The sequence below is a fragment of the Liolophura sinensis genome, chromosome 10 (assembly GCF_032854445.1).
Source record: "Liolophura sinensis isolate JHLJ2023 chromosome 10, CUHK_Ljap_v2, whole genome shotgun sequence".
Taxonomy (NCBI): Eukaryota; Metazoa; Mollusca; class Polyplacophora; order Chitonida; family Chitonidae; genus Liolophura; species Liolophura sinensis.
The window spans coordinates 20,344,950-20,368,655 of record NC_088304.1 but is presented as its reverse complement, the minus strand read 5'-3'; the positions used below and the strand labels follow the sequence as shown (position 1 = coordinate 20,368,655).

The 23,706-nt window shown below is 40.1% G+C and overlaps 1 protein-coding gene across 1 annotated transcript; it reads right to left on the bottom strand.

Moving 5' to 3' along the window:
• Positions 1–313: 313 nt before the first annotated feature.
• On the bottom strand, positions 314–23,231 carry LOC135476989 (tryptophan decarboxylase-like). The gene is made up of 5 exons (XM_064757136.1): positions 22,877–23,231; positions 2,717–2,879; positions 2,268–2,421; positions 1,447–1,621; positions 314–915 (listed from the first exon to the last, which is right to left on the bottom strand). The coding sequence occupies exons 1-5, from the start codon at positions 23,229–23,231 to the stop codon at positions 314–316; spliced, it is 1,449 nt and encodes a 482-aa protein (XP_064613206.1).
• Positions 23,232–23,706: the final 475 nt, after the last annotated feature.

Here is a 23,706-nt window from a genome sequence, read left to right as displayed (position 1 = left end):
CGTACGGCCGGAGAGGAAGGCAGAATGAGCTGGACCGCTTTTGTGAGAGGCTCCTAAGTAATTACGCTGCGCTAGCGCGCTAACCAACTGACCCAAGGAGGCCCCTGGTTGTGAGTAATGAACGGCTACTAATGATAAATATCTTATTCGAGTTACGGTGACATGTGCTAAATTGTAATCCTAACTGTACAATCGAGAAATTGTATGTCTTCACACTATCTTTCACATGTGTTTTAAATTACGTAACCGAGAAACTTCATGTATAAATATTTTAGCCACCGTGTAACAATTGACAAAATGTCTTCTTGATCATTTAAAGTCTTGTAACGAAAATGTCTTTTTCTCTTAAAATCACATCTAAGTTCCTCCTGATAGCGGACAATGCGATATCTACATCCTCGATGTGGGAACGGAAGGACAAAATGCATAACCGGATGTAGAACAACCCGTCTGCTGTTGTCGGTGTCATACAGACTTGTCCCTCCTTGGCTATCAGCTCGTGCCATTTGCGCGTGACGTCATTTCCGTCTTCACTGCCAGGTTGAAAGTACCGGAAGGCGATGACAGTCAGATCGGGCTCCGTGCACGTGACAACATCGGCCATATCACGAATTGACTTGAAGGCGTATTTCGTTAGTCGCACTTTTTCTCGCAACGCCGTTTTAATCATCTCTGTGCCCAGACTCTTCAACATAAACCACACCGGAAATGCTCTGAAGGGTCGGGCCAACTCGAAACCGAAGTCGGTCGGTGAATAACCGTCCTCGTCAGTTGAATCTGCAATAAACGGGGCGCTGTCTCTTGCCATTGCCCACTTCAAAAGTTTCCCTTCCCGAACAAGCACGGCGGCCGATCCATATGGGGCCGAGAGGGATTTGTGGAAATCCAATGCCACAGAGTCGGACATGTTTATCCCTGAAGCAAGAGGAGAAGACGTCATTAGGGACTTAATCGTTTAGTGTGTTTTTCCCTATCTTTATATCTTATTTGTATAACAAAAACTCAAACTCTTGACAAGGTATCCTTTAAGGCTGACCATAGGAAAGCTTTTTTAAGAAACATGTAATTCCCAAAATGCCAAAACGGTGAAGTAATAGAATGAAAACGATCCTTAATCTCCTTAACGATCCTTAAAATGTTTTGAAATGCTACACCACTTATATACTTGGAAAGCTAACGCCTGTACCTGGAATCCCCAGCTCCACATGTACATGGAATTACACTTCAGTTGGTGACTAAAGGATTAAGGGACTAAGGGATTGGTGAGAATTATTTTTTATATTTTATATTTTTTATATTTTGCATTAGAGGTGTGGCAGTATCCTTAAACTTTGTCGACATTCTCACTTTTATTTGTGCGGGATTTTTATCGTCGTGTATAGATAGCCACATCTGCTGTTTTCAGCTGTCATAGCATCCACCTTCAAAAGTACTTTGTATTCTCACCTTCACATCGCTTCTTCACAGCCTCGTCTAACATCAGGCACCCTCCAATAGCAGCATCCACGTGAAACCACAGACCGTGTTTCTGGGCCACCTCGCTGATATCTCCCAGTGGGTCGATCGTTCCCAGGCCGGTAGTGCCGACTGTGCCAACCACCATAAAGGGATACAACCCGGCCTGGAACACAGAACATTTGAACATTACTTTCTACTGGTGTGGCTATAGGTACATTTGTTTTGCTAGAGCGCATTTGAGGTCAGTAACTAGTGTTGTGTCCGTTATATGTTAACGAGATTAGGTTGTCTAGTTCGTTAAACACCATGTATTCATGTATGTGTAACTGTGACTGATTGGTCCACCAGGGCCGAGTGTTTGCACTATTTCGCAGCACAATTATTCAGATGGACCTCACCAATGTGGTCGATGTGAGTTCAACTCCAGTTCATGCTGGCTTCGTTTCCGTTTATACAGGGCGGAGATCTGTCAGGATTCTGCGTTTTCCTCCCACCATAGACTTGGACGTCATCGTGTAAATGAGATATTCTTGAGAACGACGTCAAACACCAAACACATAAATAAATAACTTTATTATGTAACTCATTATGTAAGATTTAAGTAGGAAAACTAATTTTATATATACATCTACCAATTTGTGTACGTTCTTGCTGAATACTACATTTCACTGCATTACTACTTTAGCTGGGTAAGAAATACAGCAACCTATAAATTAGCATAAAAAATATTAAATTTGTCTATATCATATGTGAAATTTTGCTATATAGAATCATACTGAAGCTATTCCTTTCTTTGTGGTGATATGTACCTCTCGGTCTTCCATTATCTGCTTTTCCAGTTTTCTGGAATCCATTCTGTATTTCACGGTAGGCACGTGTCTTACAATAACGTCCGCCAGGCCAACAACTCGCAGAGCTCTTGTATGGGAAAAGTGTGCTAGGTCTGTCATGTACACCACCGATCTATTAACGAAGAATAATTACGTCTTACTTGGAAACGTGTTCTGTAAGATAGAGCTTAGGGCTTTGGTGAATTTATTATGTAAAAAGTGCTCAACAACTCTAATACGTGGCTCGTCGAGACTACCGCCAACAAAATGCATCATGCTACTTGTGGGCTATAGCCTACAGACTATTTCGTATTCTGCAAAATTGATTCGAGTTTCATAGAGATAATTTTTACAGCCTATCCCATTTCCATTAGACCCATTTTAGCAGAAAATGCTCCAATAACATATTTCTCACTGCAACTACGTACCTACGGAACTGGCTGCTGTCCGCCAGTTTAACATGGCGGGCTGTGGAGAAAGCCACTATAATCCCCATGGAGGTTCCGGAGACTGTGCATCCTCGGGCTTGCTCGGGATATCCGATGATGTCACTCACCCATCTTAGTACACGCAGTTCAATGTCACAGCCACCTGCAGAGGACATTCAACCAAATGTACCAAATTAGATGTACAATGAGTAGTTGTAAAGCAGGTTGCTATATACAAGTCCGCAATACGGGCAATTAGATCCTAGGTTTGCCTCCCAACTGAGGGAGCATGGGTTGGGTAATAATGCCAGATAGACATGACAGGCTGTTGAGACACAAATGAATTTCTGCACTGTTATTTTACTGACAGGTTAAATATACTGACACGCTTTAAAAACGCACCAACATGAATCCATGAAAATATCATGATAATTTGAGAATAAAAACAGAAATATTGACGGTTAGAAATTAAAGAAGCGCCAAAAACGTTGTCAGGTTTGATAGTCTTTGTGTGAAAGGCCACTCAAAGGCTGTCAGCACAATCGCTATTGCAGCAGTGATGATGCCATCACCTTGATTGAAGTTGAACTGACTACAAGGGGCAGAGCAGCACGGTTTGGGTTTCAGCACAGTATTATCACAAGACCGAACACACTATGGTTATTTCGACCAAGGCATGGCGTTCTCTTCTCTTACGAATTTCACCTCAGGAACACCTACGGACCTATGCGTTTCTGGCGTTGCCGTGGTGAACGTTATCTTGAAAATTGTGTTGTGCAAGCTAATCAATGGGGTGGCGAAAGTGTGATGGTTTGAGGCGATGGTTTCATCACAGAACGCATCTCCATATATGTATTGGTCGTGTTATGCAGTTTACTACAGGAACGTCATTTTCAAACGTCGCATTATACCATAGTTTGGTCAACACCAAGAGTTGCATACTTTCTAACAGGACAACACCAAGAGTTGCATGCTTTCTAACAGGACAACAACAGCAGTTGCATACATTTACTTTCTAACAGGTCAACATTAGAGCACAAATAGCAGGGCTTCCTGCCACAGAATGATGTACTTGTAGTTACATGGTTACTGAGTGATAAAATACACAAATACATGGTGTCATTAATCCTCATATTGGGCCAAGCGCACGAATTTATCCTGCAAAGACACAGTCAATTCAATGCAGAAGATGGATGTAGAGGTGAATCGATTCAGTGATGTGTGAACTGCATTCACAACCCAACACAGCAGACACACTTAACGTCGTCTGCAGGATTCCAGATTTTATCCCGTGTCAGACAAAATGCTCCGCTTTTCGCTGGACAGTCAAGGTCACGTTGGGTACAGACATATTCTCGAATCCTGCAGACGACGTCAATTGTGTCTGCTGAGTAGGTTATCTCCCTTTGTTTCGATCCATCGATGGTCACATCGCTGAAGCAGTTCGGTTTTCTACACTGAACTGATGGACCCTTGCTGGATAAATTCGTTACATGGTGACTCAGTGATAAGATACACAAATACATGGCGTCAGCAGTCGTCACATTGGGCGAGGCGTACGAATTTATCCTGCAAAGAGGTCTCGCTCAATTATTAACACCATATATTTGCGTATCCTTTCACTGAGAGACCTTGTAATTAATATCTGTAACTCACCTGCCCGTTGTTGTCTATTGAAGAGCAGAGTACTGAGGGATAAATTTTAATCCATCACCTGCCTTGTATTAATGTGATTGTATATTGAATGTGATGAGATGGTGACATCACTCCATGTTTTTACCTAATTCTCCTTAAGCCTTTGTGCTGGGGGTGGGGCGTGTAATTTGCCACTACGTATGCTTTGACATGAACAGTTTGAATAAAACCCCGACTGAGATATCCTAATAAGACGCCTGTTTCACTGGTATCGTGTGACCATTTACCACCTAGCATGCTGTCGTCGCTACTCAAGTTTTGCTCTCTAAGCTGTACGTCTTTAATTATATTATTTCCCGATCTATCGCCCGACGAGCACTAATGGGACGGCGACCCCAAATTGCCAGCTTTACAGATCTCGCACTTACCATAGGCTACAACATGAATAACTGTTATCTACCGATCGTGTCCATAAGAAAGGCAATGCAATTTTAAGACAATTCAGGCAAAAAGGCAATTTGCATTGTTTACAATGCAGACAGAGGTGGTCATACCAGTAATGACTTTATCTTTGGACCTCTTGTGTTTTCCATTCCCTCTTCATTAAAATATTGTACTTTTTTACAGTTGTCATAACTAGTGCGTATCTGATTTATATGAGTGTGAATGTAATACACAGCCAACACCATATTTAGTTTAGCGTCAGTTCCACTTTTCACCTCTTGTTCGTTTTTAATGCGTTTCAGTATATATCAGAAATTTCTCTATATTGGGTAGAGCTGAAAACTATTTATCCCTTTAAAGTTTACCAAGGTAACAAAATTCTTCGCTTGGGCAGCAAAAACTAAACAAAACAGATGGCGGTCATGCTAGGCTGCTTTTTTGATATGCTGTGGGGAAAAGTGTAAGCTGCGCGTGCTGATATGGCAGTGCACCACACAAAAGGGGATATATATATATATATATATATATATATATATATATATATATATATATATGTGTGTGTGTCTTTCGGATTGATAAAATTGATAAATTTTTGCCACGTACCTGTATATGACTCGGTAGCTTCATTCACCCCTGACCGTATCTAGCATTATAAAAATTAAACCGTTACCCTGACCTTGCTAATTTATGCATCGATGATATCTATGTCACCCGTTAATTCAGTTCTATGTTCTAGTCAATCGGTCGAGGAAAGGCCGGCTTTTTCACGAAAGTGAACCATGTTCGAATCCGAAATACCGAAAAATAATCAACCAATTGAGGGGCCTCCGTGGATCAGTCGGTTAGCGCGCTAGCGCAGCGTAATGACCCAGGAGCTTCTCACCAATGCGGTCGCTGTGAGTTCAAGTCCAGCTCATGATGCCTTCCTCTCCGGCCGTAAGTGGGAAGGTCTGCCAGCAACCTGCGGATGGTCGTGGGTTTCTCCCGGGCTGTGCCCGGTTTCCACCCACCATAATGCTGGCCGCCGTCGTATAAGTGAAATATTCCTGAGTACGGCGTAAAACACCAATCAATCAAATCAACCAACTAAAACATATTTGTATATGTGGGTTTACATCTCTATTGTTTACAATCTATTAATTGACTGATTTACTGCTGTACAGTCCTCGAGCCATTTTTACTTGATTGACTGGTCAAATTTATGGAGTGCCCGGAGTAGCCCACTGACCATTTGCCAGACACAGCTGTACCGGATAAACAATTTCGCCCCAGCCGAAACAGCGAGAACTACATTTGAGCGTGAACTCAATGGTCAAGACCCCAGTAAACACTGCGAGTCGGGGTCGAGTTTACAAACTATCGGCACACTATGCCATCAGCGCATTTACCATGGTGACGTATCTCCCAGCTTGTTATTTTCGTATGCGACTGCATTGTAAAACAGACCCCAGAGCATAAAACAAATAGGTGCCCTTTGTGAAACCGGTGTTTTTTTCCATGCAAGGCTGTTGCATGTTTTTGAGAAAATCAAGAAGACTGAAAGTTTTACCTGGGCTTACAAATGGGGCTAGTGGTAGAGTATGTGCGATGCTGGCCAGATACTCTGAAACTGAATAGAGGAGATGACCGGATCCTGGTACTAAACCGAAAAAGGTTGGGTGGCTCATATCTACACCTACAACAAACAAAGGCGGAGGGTCAGAATGATACGCATTGCGGAAGTTTTCCAACGTAAAATAGTTGTAAGTCTGGACTGTCACTTTATATACCTTTTTGTGGGCAGAGCGGTAAGGTATATACTCATCCGTTGGATGAGAACAATAGTTCAGCTTAAAAACGGAGAGGCGATTGCGGGGTTAAGTTAAGGTGAATTTTTAAGCCAGAAATCTTAAGTGAGATCGACACTGATTCGCTAAGTTGGTTTCCAGGACAAATTAAAGCTAATGAGGGCAAGCGAGAGACCAGACCAAGTCCAGCTGCTTGACAAATTGAAAACAGTTGACCCGGGTCTGGAATAGCTTCATTCACACATAAACCTAATACCTCCTACACGTACTCTGGATACGATTGTTAAATATGCCCTTGACACAAAAGCATTTAGCAAAAAAACTGGTAAGAAGAACAAACTGATAATTGTCTTTAGCATAAACAACAACAGTATAAAAATTAGAAGCAGGATAGCGTCAACTGTGTGATAGTTAAAAAATGGCCACATGTAACCGGTGCAATAAGGCCTCTTTGTTAATTTACCTGAGCAACAGTCTTTTTCTCTAACTGTTCACTTAAACGCTGAAATAGTAGGAAAAGCGGCGAAAGCCTCACGTGAAAATTAGCTATCACGTCGAAAAACCTATTAGCTTTCGATTGTCAGTATGGTTTCTTATAGTGGATAGACAGATATCGATGCAATAAATTGGATTTTGCGGTTAGTTTAAGTGTTAAGCTGATGCACATTTATGAGCAGGGGACTGAGAACGGATGGCCGTTCCACAATGCGTACAAGATGGGCTGGATACTGATTTAACTTGTCAGGTTGAGCTGGCAAGAAAACTGCCTCGAGAGAATAATTGCTTGAAGAAAAGTATTCTGACTTTGCGTTATTTTTCCTTAGTAAAGTTAGATTTATTACTAAAATTTCTTCCCAAAATCCGAATGAAAGAGTCAAATCTGTTATCAGTCAGAAGGGTTCGCTTCGGGAACAGTAGATTTAGGGTCTGTCCTGGGTCGAGTCACACCTAAGGCCTTTAAATAGGAAGTTGTCACTTCCTGGCTTGGTGTTCAGCAACGACTGGTTGACCCTTATCAGTACAATGGCTTGAGTGGGGCAGCTTACTTGCCTTAAGTAAGGCCTGTCAGTAAAGCAGCACTAGATAAAATAGCAGTGGAACTCCGTCCCGCAACAAGGAGGAACATTACATGTACTCTAAGGGTTCCATTGTCGTCATTTGACTGAAAAATTGTTACGTGCGACGTTAAACCCAAAACCCTCACTCAATCAATCAGAAGGTCCTGCTATGTTGAGTAAATTCCCGTAAGTCCGTACAGCCACCTATACCAAATACCTCCACCCATGCAGGACGAAAAGCAGCAGGACGGCTAAAACACGAACATCGCCTCGCGCCGCACTAAAAGAAACACTGGCCCTTCGAACACGCAGCAGAGCTGACACTCTTTGGTTGAGTATCAGACGTTTTTGTTTGTATTTTCTCATTGTCACATTGTTTAATACCGATGTTACGGAAGAGATCTTAGTTTTTGTGACGTCACTCTAGATAGATATAACATGGCAAAATGAGGTCACCAAACGAGTGGGTAGGTACTGAAGATTGTTTGCTATTTATTTTGTTAATTAGAAGTGTAAAAATTTTTAAAAATAGTTTGTTTAAATGTTTTAAACATTTCTGGAATACTGCTTTATGAATTAATTCTGCTTTAATGGCTAGCTTTATGTTTATTTTAAAGCTATCAGATTATCTATATACCGTTTAGTTAATGTTAATGGTCTGGTGGGGAGAACCTTCGAGAACAGGTGTAGGTCAACTTATAGGGCAATGGTGGGGGGGGGGGGGTGCAATTTGTACCCATTGGAAGACCTATACAGTGTTCGTATATGGTTTCCCCAATTTCGCCCAGATGTTATTAATGAAAAACTCAAGCAACTCGATGAACAACGAAACATCCCATGAATGGTTACCCTTGTCTGTAGGTGAACTAAAGGCTTTGTTGGCTTGACCGTTAATGTAGCGATAACCAGTATTATTAAACACCGATACATTTAGTGTTAAAATGCTATCATTTGTTATTTATTATTTGATTGGTGTTTCACGCCGTACTCACTGATATTTCATTTATACTCGAGCGGCCAGCAGTATGTTGGGAGGAAACCCACGACCATCCACAGGTTGTTGACAGGCCTTCTATCATTTAAATCTGTGTGAGGAATCTGTGTGAGGACGTGGTTGATGACTTAAAACACAAGCAAGATGTAATTTCTAATGATCAAGTTTGTCTGAACATATTAAATGACGCTTACCTGAGCGTACAACTTGCTGGTCAAACACACGTATCAACTCCTCTAATCTTAGTGGGTCATTTCCAATCTGCATTATGCTTTCTAACCTTTTAGTTTGTCTGCTTCCTTCATTTTGAAACTGAATACTTGGGTTTGAAACGATGTGGTATTGAAATTTCAGATGTACCGTTGACCTCATTACCGCGGTTGAAGTAGCTGATGACCAATGTTCCCTCTTGGACGATTGAATCTTAGGTTTTTTCAAAACGGCTCAGGAAAAGTTTTGTATAGTCTGCCAAAGCCTTTAGTGCGTTGTTCTGCATGGTCGCATCCTCTGTATGTTCCCACTTGTCGGCGATATCACGGAGCTGCCGTCTCTCTTCCGCTTCATACTGACGTTCCATTACAAATTCTGGCTAGCAAATGATATCCGTAGAACATCCAAAGAAGATATGTACCAGGCAAATGGACCAGTCTCCTATCAGAATTGTAAGCCTACATACCAAGAGTTCAGAACAGCCTCACGACGAAAATGCTGACATGTCTTACATTTTTTAATAGGTCGAAGTAACACTTGGTTAGTCATGCATCATAAAAAAGGACAGTACATGACCCCGGGGCAATTTAACAAGGAAATATAGATTCACCTTCTTGGTCATTTTTCTCTATTTTTAGGGGAAAAATTCATGTAAATGACTAAGCAAGAGTTGCAAAAGGCATTTATGTGACTGATCGCAAAAGATATGTTGAAAACAATCTGTTTTCATCTTGTTACGCCGTAGCAAAACAAACTTACAGAGGAACTATCGGGCCAAAGGGATACACTGCGGGTGACAAGTAATGCTGTTTATAAAGTAATTATTTGTAATTTAAACAAAAAATGATTCTTTCTCGGTTTAAATGTATGTGGACCCTGACAGTATCAGACCTATGCTATAGGAGCTCGTCACACTTATTGTCTTTATAGAGATAAGAAAAATAATTTTAAAAAAGAACATCAAAATTGGGAAAGCCAAAGCAATTTGATTCCATTTGATTTCTGTTGTCGCTGATCTGGTTTTTCTCTCTCTATGCTGTACCCTTACGGATTCGAAGCTAAACTAGCTTCATCATCAGAATGAGTTCTGACTGAGGTAAACTTGTAGGCTATAGAGTTGATCCAACATACGGGAATTCGAATGACCGCATTGTATTACATAAAGTATGCATGGATTAAACGGACCTAGTGGCCAGAGACAATGACTCTAGCCCCATGTTTTAAACAAGTAGAGGGTTTCGGACAAAACGGTATTTACATTGAGAACTGGAAAAAATTCCCTTTTTCTTGCCTTTTTTTCAGTCAAGTTTCCTTGGGTTAACCTCTCGGCGCTGAGCGCCAAGCAAGGCAGAAACAAATCTCACTTTTAAAGACTTTGATGACCCAACCCTGTGTTTTTTAGATGACTTCTCAGTGATACTGTAGCGTGCGAGAACTATACTATGCCGCGTTACTGAACAATTGTCATGAGACTGAAGTCCTATAGATTGGATTGGTTACGCCGTATTCGGTAATATCTAGGTGTATGTAAGCTGACAAAAATTTATAGGTATATGATAATTAGCTTGACTAAAAGCTCACTTGAATACGCATGTATGTATAAATATGTACTGAATTGCCTGATCAGTGTATTTGCTACAAACCTACGAAGAAACGAAGAAAGTATACACAGTACGAAAATTCGACGGATTCATGCAAAGTGAAGCAGTCAACAGTTTTCAGTGATGTTGGAAAGACACAAGATATGTTCTAATAGACAGAGTGAATTCAGAATTCAAATCGAATACCATGATAGAGTATAAGGTGTATCTCAGTTGCGTTTTGATTGCAACTGTTCAGATATCCAACCATGCAATCTGTCCCGAGTTAAGCTGAATTAGACACAATACTGAAGCAGAACGTTGGAGATTCGAGACGCTCTGTCCATATTTACTTACAAGAGAATTATACTCATTGTAAAATTTAAGAAACTTGGAGTGAAGCTTGATGGAATAGCCTTGACACACTAGACTTTTCAAGTGATAACTACTGACGTTGAATGAAATTGTCACACAGCACATAGGATCTAACAAACGCTACAAACTGAGATATGTATCTTGCTGTCCAAGTAATTACAATTTACAATGTGAAATATGAACCTATTCGCCTTGTCACAAAAACTCTCTATTACACTAATCAAGACTCAGAAGTACACCAATTTTAACACGTATTTTGTTTATGAGAAAAACTACTACACAGACTCAAACATATTGATATAACGCAAGCAGTAGCAACTACGTAGTGTTAAATGCAAAGTGTCCTCTTATTTATAGATACCTCGATTCGTTTGTTGTTTCCAGACGAAACAACGCTTTGTTGGATAACACCTGGCTGCTAACTTGCCACAGGCATCTCTGTAAATGTTTTTTTTTTTCAAGAAAAGCTATATTTCTCATTTCTCGACAGAAGCGAGGGCATAATAACATTCTGGTTCTCAGACTGATTACACAAGTATTGGATACAGCATAGGTTATCAACGTTCTGAAACGTGAATATATCTGTCACATATATGGCCTTCGCTACAGTGGAATCCCGTGATCATGAAAGAGGTTCAAAGACAACTCAGGGTCAACACTTTCTCGGAATCAAGTCGGCATCGTGACGGCAGGTTTACTGGCCAGACGACACACCCGCGATTAGCAATTCACCTATTTTACCCAAGGACTGATATCTGTGTTATGTTCAATGTAGAACATGCATTACACATACACAAACCGAATGTACAGCGACTTAAAGTCGCAGATAAACAGCAATAGAGAAAAAGTTCCCCCATGTTTGGGAATCTTCATAATCCGTTCCAGGCTACTTGTAAATCCTAGTTTAGGAGACACCATGTACGTTCAGTAAACACCGAAAATCTGTCCAGTTTATGCTTATGTCAGTATGTTACAGAATCATCGTTTTTGTTGGTTTCGTTTTAATTTTAATTTGTAAACTGCCACCTTGCTCACGTCCTATTGTGTCAAGACGTAACTATATCCTTGTGTGCCGCGTTATGCCAAACTAATATAACAAAATATTCTACATTTATTCACACGAAAAGACAGCTGATACTGTAAACTGAATGCTATAATTTCTTTCTGTTGATTTCTCTCGTCCAATTGCTGTTGCTAAAACGCAGTTTACATCAATTTGTGTCCATTGGATCCATGGGAATCTACCTGTACGGTTTATGATCTTAATATAATTAAGGATGTACAGCATAGAGAGTAAAACCATAGCAGGGAGGGCAGTGTGATAGCTGGCAAATGGTCACACGTAACCGGTGAAATACGGTCTTTTCACTTCACCTCAGTCAGGGTTTTATTCTAACTGTTTATGTAAATGTATAAATAGTTGCAATGTAGACGCCCCCTAGCACCATGGCGTAAGCACAATTATTTTTAAAAAATACGGCAATGGACCTTCCAAAATGCATATAGATACGTTTGTGTTCACTGAATCCATACCGATCGTTTAAAACGTCGAAATCTTAAGAAAAACGGAAGAATTTGGTGATCAAACATCAGAAAATCTACTTCACTACAATAGAGTCACCATTGACTACCTGACGTCATGGAGATACTTTTCCAGCAGGCTTGTGAGCCTTCTTTATGTGTACAACACAGACCATAAGAGACAATCGCTATACTTTTACAGCCAATTTCGAGATTATTCCATGCCCAAGTGTGGCTTTGCGACTGCAGTAACTCAATGCAGGGTACTGTAAAGTTACATACATTTCCTGAAAATGCCACACGCTGAGAAAATATTGACTGGATCTCATCAAAAACACTCGTGGCCTCCTTCGCTCAGTTGGTTAGTGTGCTAGCTGTGAGTTCATGTCCAGCTCATGCTGGTTTCCTCTCCGTCCGTAAGTGGGAAGTTCTTGCAAGCAACTTGCGGATGGTCGTGGGTTTCCCCGGGGTTGTGCCCGGTTCCCCCCACCATAATGTTGGCCGCCGTCGTATAAGTGAAATATTCTGGAGTATGGCTTACCAATCAAATGAATAAATAAATTCAGCCATGCTTACTAAAATAAAAGTCCGATAGACGAGGTTTTTACCCCCCCCCCCCCCAAAAAAAAAAAAAAAAACCAACCAACCAAAAAGAAAATAAGATTTTCACTCCCGGTAGGCAGAAATTTAGTTACTTGTTTGTTTGAAACAGCAAGGCTTCACACGAGGTACATGAGCCTCGGGGCCAATAGAGTTCTAGTCATTGGTGTCAAACTCGTCTTCTTTAAGAAGATGGATCGAACCATCTAGATGACATAGCTGATCCATGGAGGTGGAAGCCTGTGCAGGCATTTCCGAACAGGTTACCAGCAAACGTGCCAGGTTATACAAACTTATTTTAATGCCGTTTAAAAAGGCATGTGGCAAATTTGCCAAATGTCCATCAGCGAGCAATTACATCTAACAAACGCAAGTAAATTATCTCTCAAAAATGAGCAAAATGACGGGGTTGCCAACCACAAGGAAAAAGATTAAAGCACTGAAGAAAATTGCCTATGAAAAGAAAATCTCAGGACTACATCTGTGGAATGTGGAAGTAGCTAACAAGAACAAAAGAAGTTGTATCCAAAGCAGATGGAAAGCTAAAAAATTTGAGTGAAGTAATATGGTTGTCAGATGAAGCTGTACAACAAGAAAGATTAGCAAGAGAAACTGATAACAAAATATTCTCGTCTGTTCACACTTTATGAAGAGCAAATGTTTTGTTGCCTTGAATAAAAAACACTGTTTTGAAAGAGAAAAAAAGAACACACAGCAGAGTTTAGCCAGATCGTCGATCAGTTCAATGTGTTTTCTATCTTGAGACATGGAATATTCTACAAGATAGGCAGAAGCCATTCTTGTTTAGTGCAACTTTTTTGCATGTCACTTTATCGACGTGCCTGGGGGAAAGATTTGATCGCGAGTTGCAAATAGGTATTGGATATTTTCAGTTATCTTCGGTTCTCACTGCTCTATTCATCGACTGACCTCCGATTTTCTAAATTATCTCAGGCGTATCAGGAAGCGCAATGACTCCCCCAGGTCTTTGCTGTCCGACAAACAGCCCGTTTAATAACAGTTCATCACTATGGAGAATTGAATGCTTAGTTGATGGGGTATTATTTCTTGCATTATGCGAACCCGCCACTAACGTGGAAATGTGCATCCAGTGTATACCATTGAGACCACCAGTACATGTACAACGACAACATCGTGGAGTGTCGGGTCAGCCTGAAAACCCGGTTTATTAGTCTAAGTTATGCAAAACATTAAACCTTTGGAAATTGTGATTACAGCTAGAAATTATACTATGTGAGCCAGTCGTGTCATTCTTGTGTCTGCGCAGCATGTTAAGATCGTAGCTGAAAAAAAAATAGCCCGGAGTCAAGACTAGCAAAATTTTTGTTGTTGTGGTTCACTGTGGCGGTGCTATCCGTTATCCGATCGGTGAATTCTAATAAAGGTCTAACATCACCTTTTTCACCTAACACTCCTTATGCCATTTTGCGTGGAGGGAGCGGGCTGCGTTGTTACGTTTTAAGCATATACATGAAAATTTTGATTAAAACTTTACATGACCATGAGACACTAGGCTGAATTTTACCGGTGACTTATCTGTCGTATCAATGGAAATCACCACGGATATTAGACAACTTATATTCTAATGTATGTTGTTATAAATTGCTTAAGAAACGATCTCCGATGATGTTGACTGGTACCTTGTTGCCTTTATTACACTATTGACCGATTCACATTCGGTAACGTACTAGTCACAAGTCAGTGACAGTTACTGCAAGGATATTTTTTAGAAAATTAAAAGTTTTCTGTGCTCAAAATATGTAGCATGTATGTCCAAAATTTCCAGAATGCCTGGGCGGTGGGCATTGCCAGAGTTATGGACCCAGGGAGTGATAACACATCATAATGGTGATTTCCTTGAATGTCGGGAATTGTCGAAAACCGTGGGCAGTGTGCAGTGATACGGGCATCCACTGACCATGCCCTCAGTACTTTTTGATTATGGACAGGTTAAAAAACTTTCCGATTCCAACAAAGTAATTATTATTGCATTATTTTTGTTTTGTTTGTGCTCTCCAATTTGTTCCAAAATAAAGAAAAGAATGTAAATGTAATCTATTTCTTTGATTGACCATAATATCATAATCTTCAAAAGCAATCCGTACACTATAATGTGCCCACCACAATTCTGCCCGCCGTTGGATAAGTGGAATATTCTTGAGTACGGCGTAAAACACCAATCAAATAAATAAATAAATAACCAATCAAATCAAATCATACCTTACATCATCCATTCAACTTGTAAGACAAAACGTTCGGTGGGATTTATGAATCCGTGTAATGTTGTGATGGTGTCCGAAAACCTTGTAGTATTCCCCAAGCATTTTTAAATAAGAGTTTAAGGAATATGCATGTACGTATACCATTATGGAATAATTGGATAATAATATGTTAATGTTTTGTGGAAAAACAGCAGGTGATTTCAAATTTGCCTTGCTGCTTTATAGAGCGTGTCATGGAACATTTTGTAACACAATCCTTTATGACCGCAATAATGCAAAACGGAGTGTTAAATTTCAGGCAGAGACAAACTGATACACCCAGTTTATTAGAGGTTATCGAAATACTGATTTCTGTTTTATGGATGGCCTAAATTTTAGTGAAAAATACACGCGTAATTAAAATTTGCCCTGGGCTTTAAGGTTTCAAGTGTGGTAAAATCGTGTGTTTGTCCAAAGGCCGGTAATCAATAAGACGTTTAATACATATATACATACAGCTTAAAACATGATACACCAGATGCCCTTTTTTTAAATAATATTCTTCAGAATTCCATCCAGAGGGAAATCTTTCTATATTCTTATAGTGAGGCTGATGTATGTCGCCAGTTTCTTTCACGGCACATTCATTTGAAATTTCCCCAGGCCTCTTGATTCCTATCACGTGACATTATATGTAAATTTACATATGTAAAAAAAAAAACGACACTTCCTCAGAAAAGACAAAATAAATCTTTGAGATAAATGCCTAAAAACAGTTTTAACTTTACTGCCCAAGTGTTCTTTCCCCAAATGAGAAAGTCGATAGTTAATCCCCTCGTGCACATTTTTTAAACGAATCCATTCTTTAGATACACTTCAGACATCTTAGACAATTCACAGACCTGAAATGTGAAAGAGTGCGTTTTTCTGGTGAGGAAAAAGCCGAATGCTTGTGTAACTATGAAATTCAGCAAACCCATGTTTGTAGGTGTTTTGTGTTCTAGCCACATTTTTGTTTGACTGGTATTTAACGCGGTAGAAAATTACGATTTTTTTTATTTTAGCATGTATACGTCGACGGCAAAATTTGTGAATGAATAAAGTTCGGAGAATACCCGTCTAAGACACAACCTTACCTGACACACCTCCTAACGTAAAGCCTGACCCAAGCTGGCCATTGATTAGGATCGAATGAGCGGAGGAAAGCTGACCGTGGAACGTTGTTATTGGTTGACGGCTGGAATACGAATGTCTCTTTCGACGCATTGATAAGTTAACAGGGCCGAACCAAACCACCTTGCTTGAAGTCATTTTCATATAAATGTTACTTTTGTAAACTGATTGGAACAGCTCAGGGTAAACGTTATATAATTTGTAACCATTCTTAGGAGATTTAGAAATCCCTTAATGAAAATACATGCACCGTATCGTACGTGTGCAACAGACGTACAGTTTCGGCAAACTCCGACAGATATGTATATTTTGTCTAAGCTGAAGAACTAAGACCTCTTTGGTCTAATGGTTAGATCATGCGCCTCGAAGTCGGGAGACCCGGGATTAAATCCGACTTCGAGTAAATTACTACGGGTAATATCGCTTTACTTCATAGCCGTTGTCGTGTGACAAGGAAGGTCAGATGAGAAAACTTTCTTTGATTTTATGTTCTATTTTCGGGATATACGTTGAAAGTTATTGGCGATTCGGTGATTACTATGGAGAGAATGCTTCCCTTCTACAGTGTCTAATCGCACAAAACAACCTGCATGAAAAAAAAAACCCCACAATGATGATGAAGAGTGCATGTCTGAATTTTACTTGAAGTTTTGACATATAATTTCAGAAAGTTAAATAATTCCAAGCAGTTGTACACTGGTTTTTATCCGCCTTAGATTGAATTCAAGGCGATAATGTGTGTTGAAGCAGTTCCCAAAACAATCACATGTGGCATCCCAAGAAGTACGGACAAGCTCGGAGATAGATCAAGCCAGCCGTTGTTTGGCATTTTACCTATTTCAGAAAAACATTTAACCGAAATTAAAACTGTTTGAAGGTTTTATTGTACACCGAAAACTATTAAAATACAGAGCCGGCACGTATTTGCTGTTGATATTCCGGCTTTAAGGAACGACGTAGTCTTGCTTTCTAGAGCGATTGTCAGGGACGCCGGTTTCGTATTTGGCATAAACCTCATTAAAATTATTGATTCCACCAAAATCTGTTTTCTTTAGCAGCAAACCTCTTCAATCCGTCTTTAATGGATTCTTACGACGAAGGATTTTTTTTGCTTTGTTATGACAGCTTGCTCATCTACATGCTACATGGGTTATGAATTAGAATTGGTGTCACACCACTACCCCAAAAAATTATCATGAGTTTTTTCTACCGTATTTCTAAATCCGTTTGAGCAAGTCAGAAACCTACACAGCGACACGTTTCAGTTCTTTTACTACACCAGACAAATTAGCCAACCCTTCATCGAATTATAATCAATAGTTGTCAAAAATCTCTCCAAAGAGTTCTGCTGGTGGAGTAAGTCTTACCGGAGTATGGTCCCTTTGACATGTGGTATTGTTAAATATGATTTTAGTAAACTTTAGACCAGTGTCGTTGAATAAATCGCAATTAACATCTCTGCCTTGTTGGCATACTATAACATTATAACAATGCAAAGGGACAAGGCCTAGAAGAAGCTTAGTCCACCAGCAGAACCCTGGTTTATGCGCAATCCAAACATCTTCGGTGCGCTGGTACATTGTGCCTGGCCCGTATTCCCGGAGTTCACAGCCCTCAGACTGATAGTACTTATAGATGAACTAGTAGTACTTATAGTCCAGTCTGATTCACATTTTAACCCGCAGCAAACTGTCTGCCAAGGTGTCTTTCTCCGCCATTTGCTAAAGGAGAAGAAAACTTAAATATCAACCAAATACCATTGAAAAGAGTATGCATTTTCTCACAGGTGACAAAATTCTAATATGTACCTCAAGTTGATAAATTATCAATAAAGTCAGCGCCAAAATCCGCTGTGGGCGACTCCATTTTGCCTAAGAACTAGTCCTGAAGTCTTCTGTGTTAGGAGGAGAATTGCCGTGGGAAATCGCCGAATTACAGGGTGTTAAAGATGGAGGACGCGATGGGCTCAACGATTTATACCAGCTTTGCCGTTTTCAGGCTTTACGTGTGTGGCGAGGAAAAATCGCAAAATTATGCAGCAGACACCACCAATTAGAAAAATGTGCTCATTTTAGCCTATAGTGTCATAATTTTAAGTTTTCTTCTCATTTAAAGACACTGTATGCCATTTCCGACATATTGCATACATGTACCAGTACACCGACCTGTCGAGCTTTATAGCATGATTCTTAACGGTTCCTTTGAACATGACACATGGTGTCTACCTCTCTCAAGACACGTTCACACGGAGCACACTGAAGTTAGCAGCGGGTTAGTTATTTGAATAACTAATAACTAACCAGCAGCGGGTTAGTTATTCGAATAACTAATAACTAACTCTCTGCTCTTTAGTCATTCCAAATTAGTTATTGAAATAACTAACCAATATTCTTGAATACGGCGTAAACACCAATCAAATCAATAAATATAAATGAAATAAATAACCCGGTGCTAGCTTAGTTATTGGTTATTCGAATAACTAACCTGCTGCTAGTTAGTATGACTAACCCGCTGCTGTGTTAGCCATTAGTTATTCGAGTAAATGATTTTGAATTACTACACCGCTGCTGGGTTAGATATTGGTTATTCCAATAACTAACCCGCTGCTGGTTAGTTATTATTTATTCAAATAACTAACCCGGTGCCGGTTTAGTTATTGGTTATTCGAATAACTAACCCGCTGCAAGATTAGTTATTACTTATTCAAATAACTGATTTTGAATAACAACATCGCTCTATGGTCTCGTCTGGCTCTGAGATCGGTTAGCCATGTTCCCAGTTTAGCTTCCACAGTAACTGGGCTTGATCCTTACATTCACTAACCTGGAACTCGACCCTGTCACCTGCGCTGTCCTCACAGTCACGGGGTTGTAGGAAAAGTTGAGCAGGTGTGAATTGCTTTCTTCCCCACATTTCCCCACATCAGAAAAATCCTACATATATACATGTACATATGTATTTTTACAAATGCGCACGCGCGCGTGTGAGTTTGTGTGTGCGTGAATCAGATATGCATTTTTGCTTTAGTTATTTTTATTCCCCATAAAACTGTGGTGTAAAATCTACGTGAACTGCGAGAGCTTTCATGCAGTTGTTTTGGAAATAGTTACAGACGCAAAACACTTTTGCGCAGCTGTAAACGTCTCTTGTTTCGTTCCTCTTAGATTCAGTACAAGGCAATAATATGTGTTGAAGCATCCGAGGCAGCACATCAGCAATCTCGTAGATCAAGCTAGCGATTGTGTAGCAATTCGTCAGTTTTTGCTGGAAAATTGAGACTGAAATCTAATCTGTTTGAAGGCTTTATGATCCACGGAAAAATAATGCAAAATAGAAAGTCAACGCGTGTCTTCTTACGGCATCCTGGCTTCAGGGTTCCACATTATCTAGATCTGTAATTTGCTTCATTCTTCTTAGCCTGCTTTTCAGAAATGCAAATCTGTACTCTTCCATTTATAAACCTGCAACTCTTTTACAAAGTGCTGCCCTCAACATATTAAAGCTGTGGGCCTTTAACCCTAATGCAAATCTCATTTCATATTACATAGCTATTAATAGATAATTAAGATTTTAAATTCAGGATGAACAAAATGTACCTAACAAGTTAAACTTTGTTTAACACCATTGGCGGTTACGGTCACGGGCATACTTCGGGAAATAGTCGATTTACGACCGCTAATCAGTCTGGAGCTGAACTATACCCTAACTGCAGACGTCTGCAGAGCGGTAAGGTATATACTCATCCGTTGGGTGAGAACAATAGTTCAGCTTAAAAACGGGGAGGCGATTGCGGGGTTAAGTTAAGGTGAACTTTTTAAGCCAGAAATCTTAAGTGAGATCGACAATGATTCACCAAGTTGGTTTCCAGGACAAATTATAGCTAATGAGGGCAAGCGAGAGACCAGACCAAGTCCAGCTGCTTGACAAATTGAAAACAGTTGACCCGGGTCTGGAATAGCTTCATTCACACATAAATCTAAAACCTCCCACATGTACTCTGGATACGATTGTTAAATAAAACTGTTGACACAGAAGTATTTAGCAAAAACTGGCAAGAAGAATAAACTCATAATTGTCTTTAGCATAAAAAACAGCAGCATTAAGATTTTAAGCAGGAAAGCGGCAACTGTGTCATAGTTAACAAATGGCCACACGTAATCGGTGCAATCAGGCGTCTTGTTGATTTACCTGAGTTACAGCATTTTTTTAACTGCTCAAAAGCAAGTGCTGAAATAGAAGGAAAAGACACGCCATCTCCACCCCCACCCCCCCACCCCACCCCACCCCCCCACCCCCAACATCGTGTAAGTCATGTGTCATTAAAACGCAGTTATCTACGAGTTGGGTCCATCGACTATAATATAAATCAATGGAGTTGAGGGACTCTGCATGAAAACAAGACGTAACTCTGGTCATAAAAATGAGCTTTTATGAAAACATTGAAGTCTTCATATACCTGTTTCTGAGAGAAAGGTAGTGGAGAATTTTGATCAGACATTGTGTCTCAATCCCATTTAGTTTTACTTTTTTTCCTTACGAAGAAGAGACTCAATATTTATTATCATGGTTGGTTGAGTGGTGATACGTAGTATTTACATATTGAGCGTGGAAATTGCCTGTCGACTCCACCGCTTTCAATTTTCACATTCCCAATGTAAGTATTTCAAATCTCCGCTCAACCAACCATGATAATGATTTATTTATTTATTTGATTTGTGTTTTACGCCGTACTCAAGAATATTTCACTTATAAGACGCAGGCCAGCATTATGGTGGGTGGAAACCGAGCACAGCCCGGTTGAAACCCACGACCATCCGCAGGTTGCTGGCAGACCTTTCCACGTACGGCCGGAGAGGAAGACAGCATGAGCTGGACTTGAACTCACAGCGACCGCATTGGTGAGAGACTCCTGGGTCATTACGTTGCGCTAGCGCGCTAACCAACTGAGCCACGGAGGCCGCACATGATAATGAATTTATTGTCCCAAAGAGCTTCAAATGTATGACTAAACCGATGGTTAGTGTTTTCTTATACAATTCAGATGTCTCACACCCACCCGATACGAATGAAGTGTATTTATAGCGCAGGCGAGCTGTGACGTCACAGTGTGACGCGCATACTCACTGGCATATAGGCCGTTCACTTTGAAGCGGGTGGACTTGTGAAAGAATGTGGAGCCGAAAACTTGTGATTAAAGTTGAATGGTAGTTACTGTTGAGAAAAATAAGGGTCAAGGATGACCTGCGAAGAAATATTTTCAACGAAAATGCTCAAAGTTTAAGTGGTATGCTCGACAGACATCTTTTGTCACTACTTATATTCGAAAATGTTGCCGGAGTCTACTTTGCGACAATAATAGCTTTTGCCACACAGGTGATTAGTAAAAAATCACCAAATATGTTATACGTCGAAGTCATGGCCAAGTAATTTATCTGACGTCCTCTTTTAGTCGAAAAAATCTACCTTGTTTTATCCAAATTATTAAGCTTTCTTAAAACGTACATAAAATTTTTTTGGCACAGTTTTACCTGACGTTTCGTGTCGTGATTGTTTCCCATAGAGAGAATATACCGGATAATTTATGTATCGTGACGTTTATACATGTGTATCTTATATTAATACAGTGGTTTTGTATGTTGTAGTATTCAGTATTTGAAGATGAATTATGTAAAGAAGCTGACTTCGTTCGCCCGGAGTCACATCTAATAAATTGCACTTAACAGCATTGCATTTTTTGTTAACTAATTCCGCCTAAGGCATGGTGCTAGATGCGTGAATTGCTACTATTTTTACATTTACATAAGTAGAATAAATGCCTGACTGAGGTAAACTGACAGGTTGCCGTATTTTACGGGTTACGCGTGATAATATCACACTGTCGTTGCCGCTCTGGTTTTACTCTCTATGCTGTGCGCCTTTAATTATATTAGTATACCTGCCGTTCACGAAAATGGATCTTAAGGGTAAATGATCCCGAGGCCGATTCCCGAAACAATATTCCAACACACACACTTAAAGTACCAAGAACGTATGCAAATATAAAAATAGGACTGGTTTATGTAGTGTCTGATAGCGTCCATTTTTGATCGCGACCTGAGGGACCTTTAATTTAACACCATTCTCCGTGTTTCGTGTTTTTCGCGCTATAAGTTCGCGGTCTAAATGAATGCTATCAGCCACCATAGGTTCATGCAAAGAGAACATTCAATATTGTTAGTCTACCGGATGTTGCACGTATAGATGACACCTGTTCAGTCTTTAGGTGATATGAAGTGAAAATTGCGTTCGCCGAGAATGAAATGAAATGTCACAATGTGAAATCTCCATTTTGCACGAATTTTGCCCAATTGCGTTCCGCATATGGTAAGGCCGATTAAGTTCCGTGTATACATTAACTTTAAGTGTTTGTGTCGAAATGTAACTACTAAGAAGAAAAAAAGAAAAGAAAATTTCAAGATGCCGAAGTAAACAATTCCTGAATGCGCATAGGTGGACAAGTGGAAAAGTAAGCGCGAATTGATTATTCCGAAAATTTGAGATCATTCTTTACATAACGCTTACCTGAACGTACAACGTCTCTGTCAAAAACACGTATCAGCTCCTCTAGTCTGACAGTGTTTTTTTCTATATGCAGTATCTTTTTCAGGTTTTCTTCCTTTTCCCCACTAAGTGTAATTTGTTCGGTTTCGACCTTTTTAAAGTCAATAGATGGATTAAACGCATGTGGCCTTAAAACTCGAGGTGCGGAAAGGTTTTCTTCCTCCAGGCGTGTTCTCTTCTCCAACTTGGTGATTTCAGGCTTCACTTTGCCGTTGGTGTGAGACATAAACTCACGACCGTCCTTGTCCAAAACACTTTCTGTTTTTTCCAGACGGCTGTGAAAGAGTTGTGCATAATCTGTTAGACACTGTAGCATGATGTTCTGGGTAACCTCGTTCTCCGTCTGTCTTCATTGCTCTGCGATATAAGTCAGCTGCTTTTTTTCCTCTTCTTCGAGCTGACAATCCATGGCAAACCACTGTGTATGCAATAGCAAATGCTTCAGTTCTGTAGACAATGTTAACTGCAGAGAAGCTCAAACTGAATATGGAGCATATGAGTGCGCTGTAGTTTTCCTGATATAGTTTAATACACAGACCGTGACGAATCTGTTACATATATGACATTCATTGTAATTAAAAATGACTAAATTTATACTGTTCACTTGCATGTAAAGCAGTTGATACGTTTTCTTTATCTCATGCGTTGCTCCCAGTAACAAGCCAATGGAATCGCTTGCAGCGCCCATTCATCGTTAAAGAACAGTCCGCAAATGATGGATTTAACGTTTCGATTTAAAGGACACAAAAAAGGTACTATAAATCAAAGGGTATATGGATTCAAGGAACATA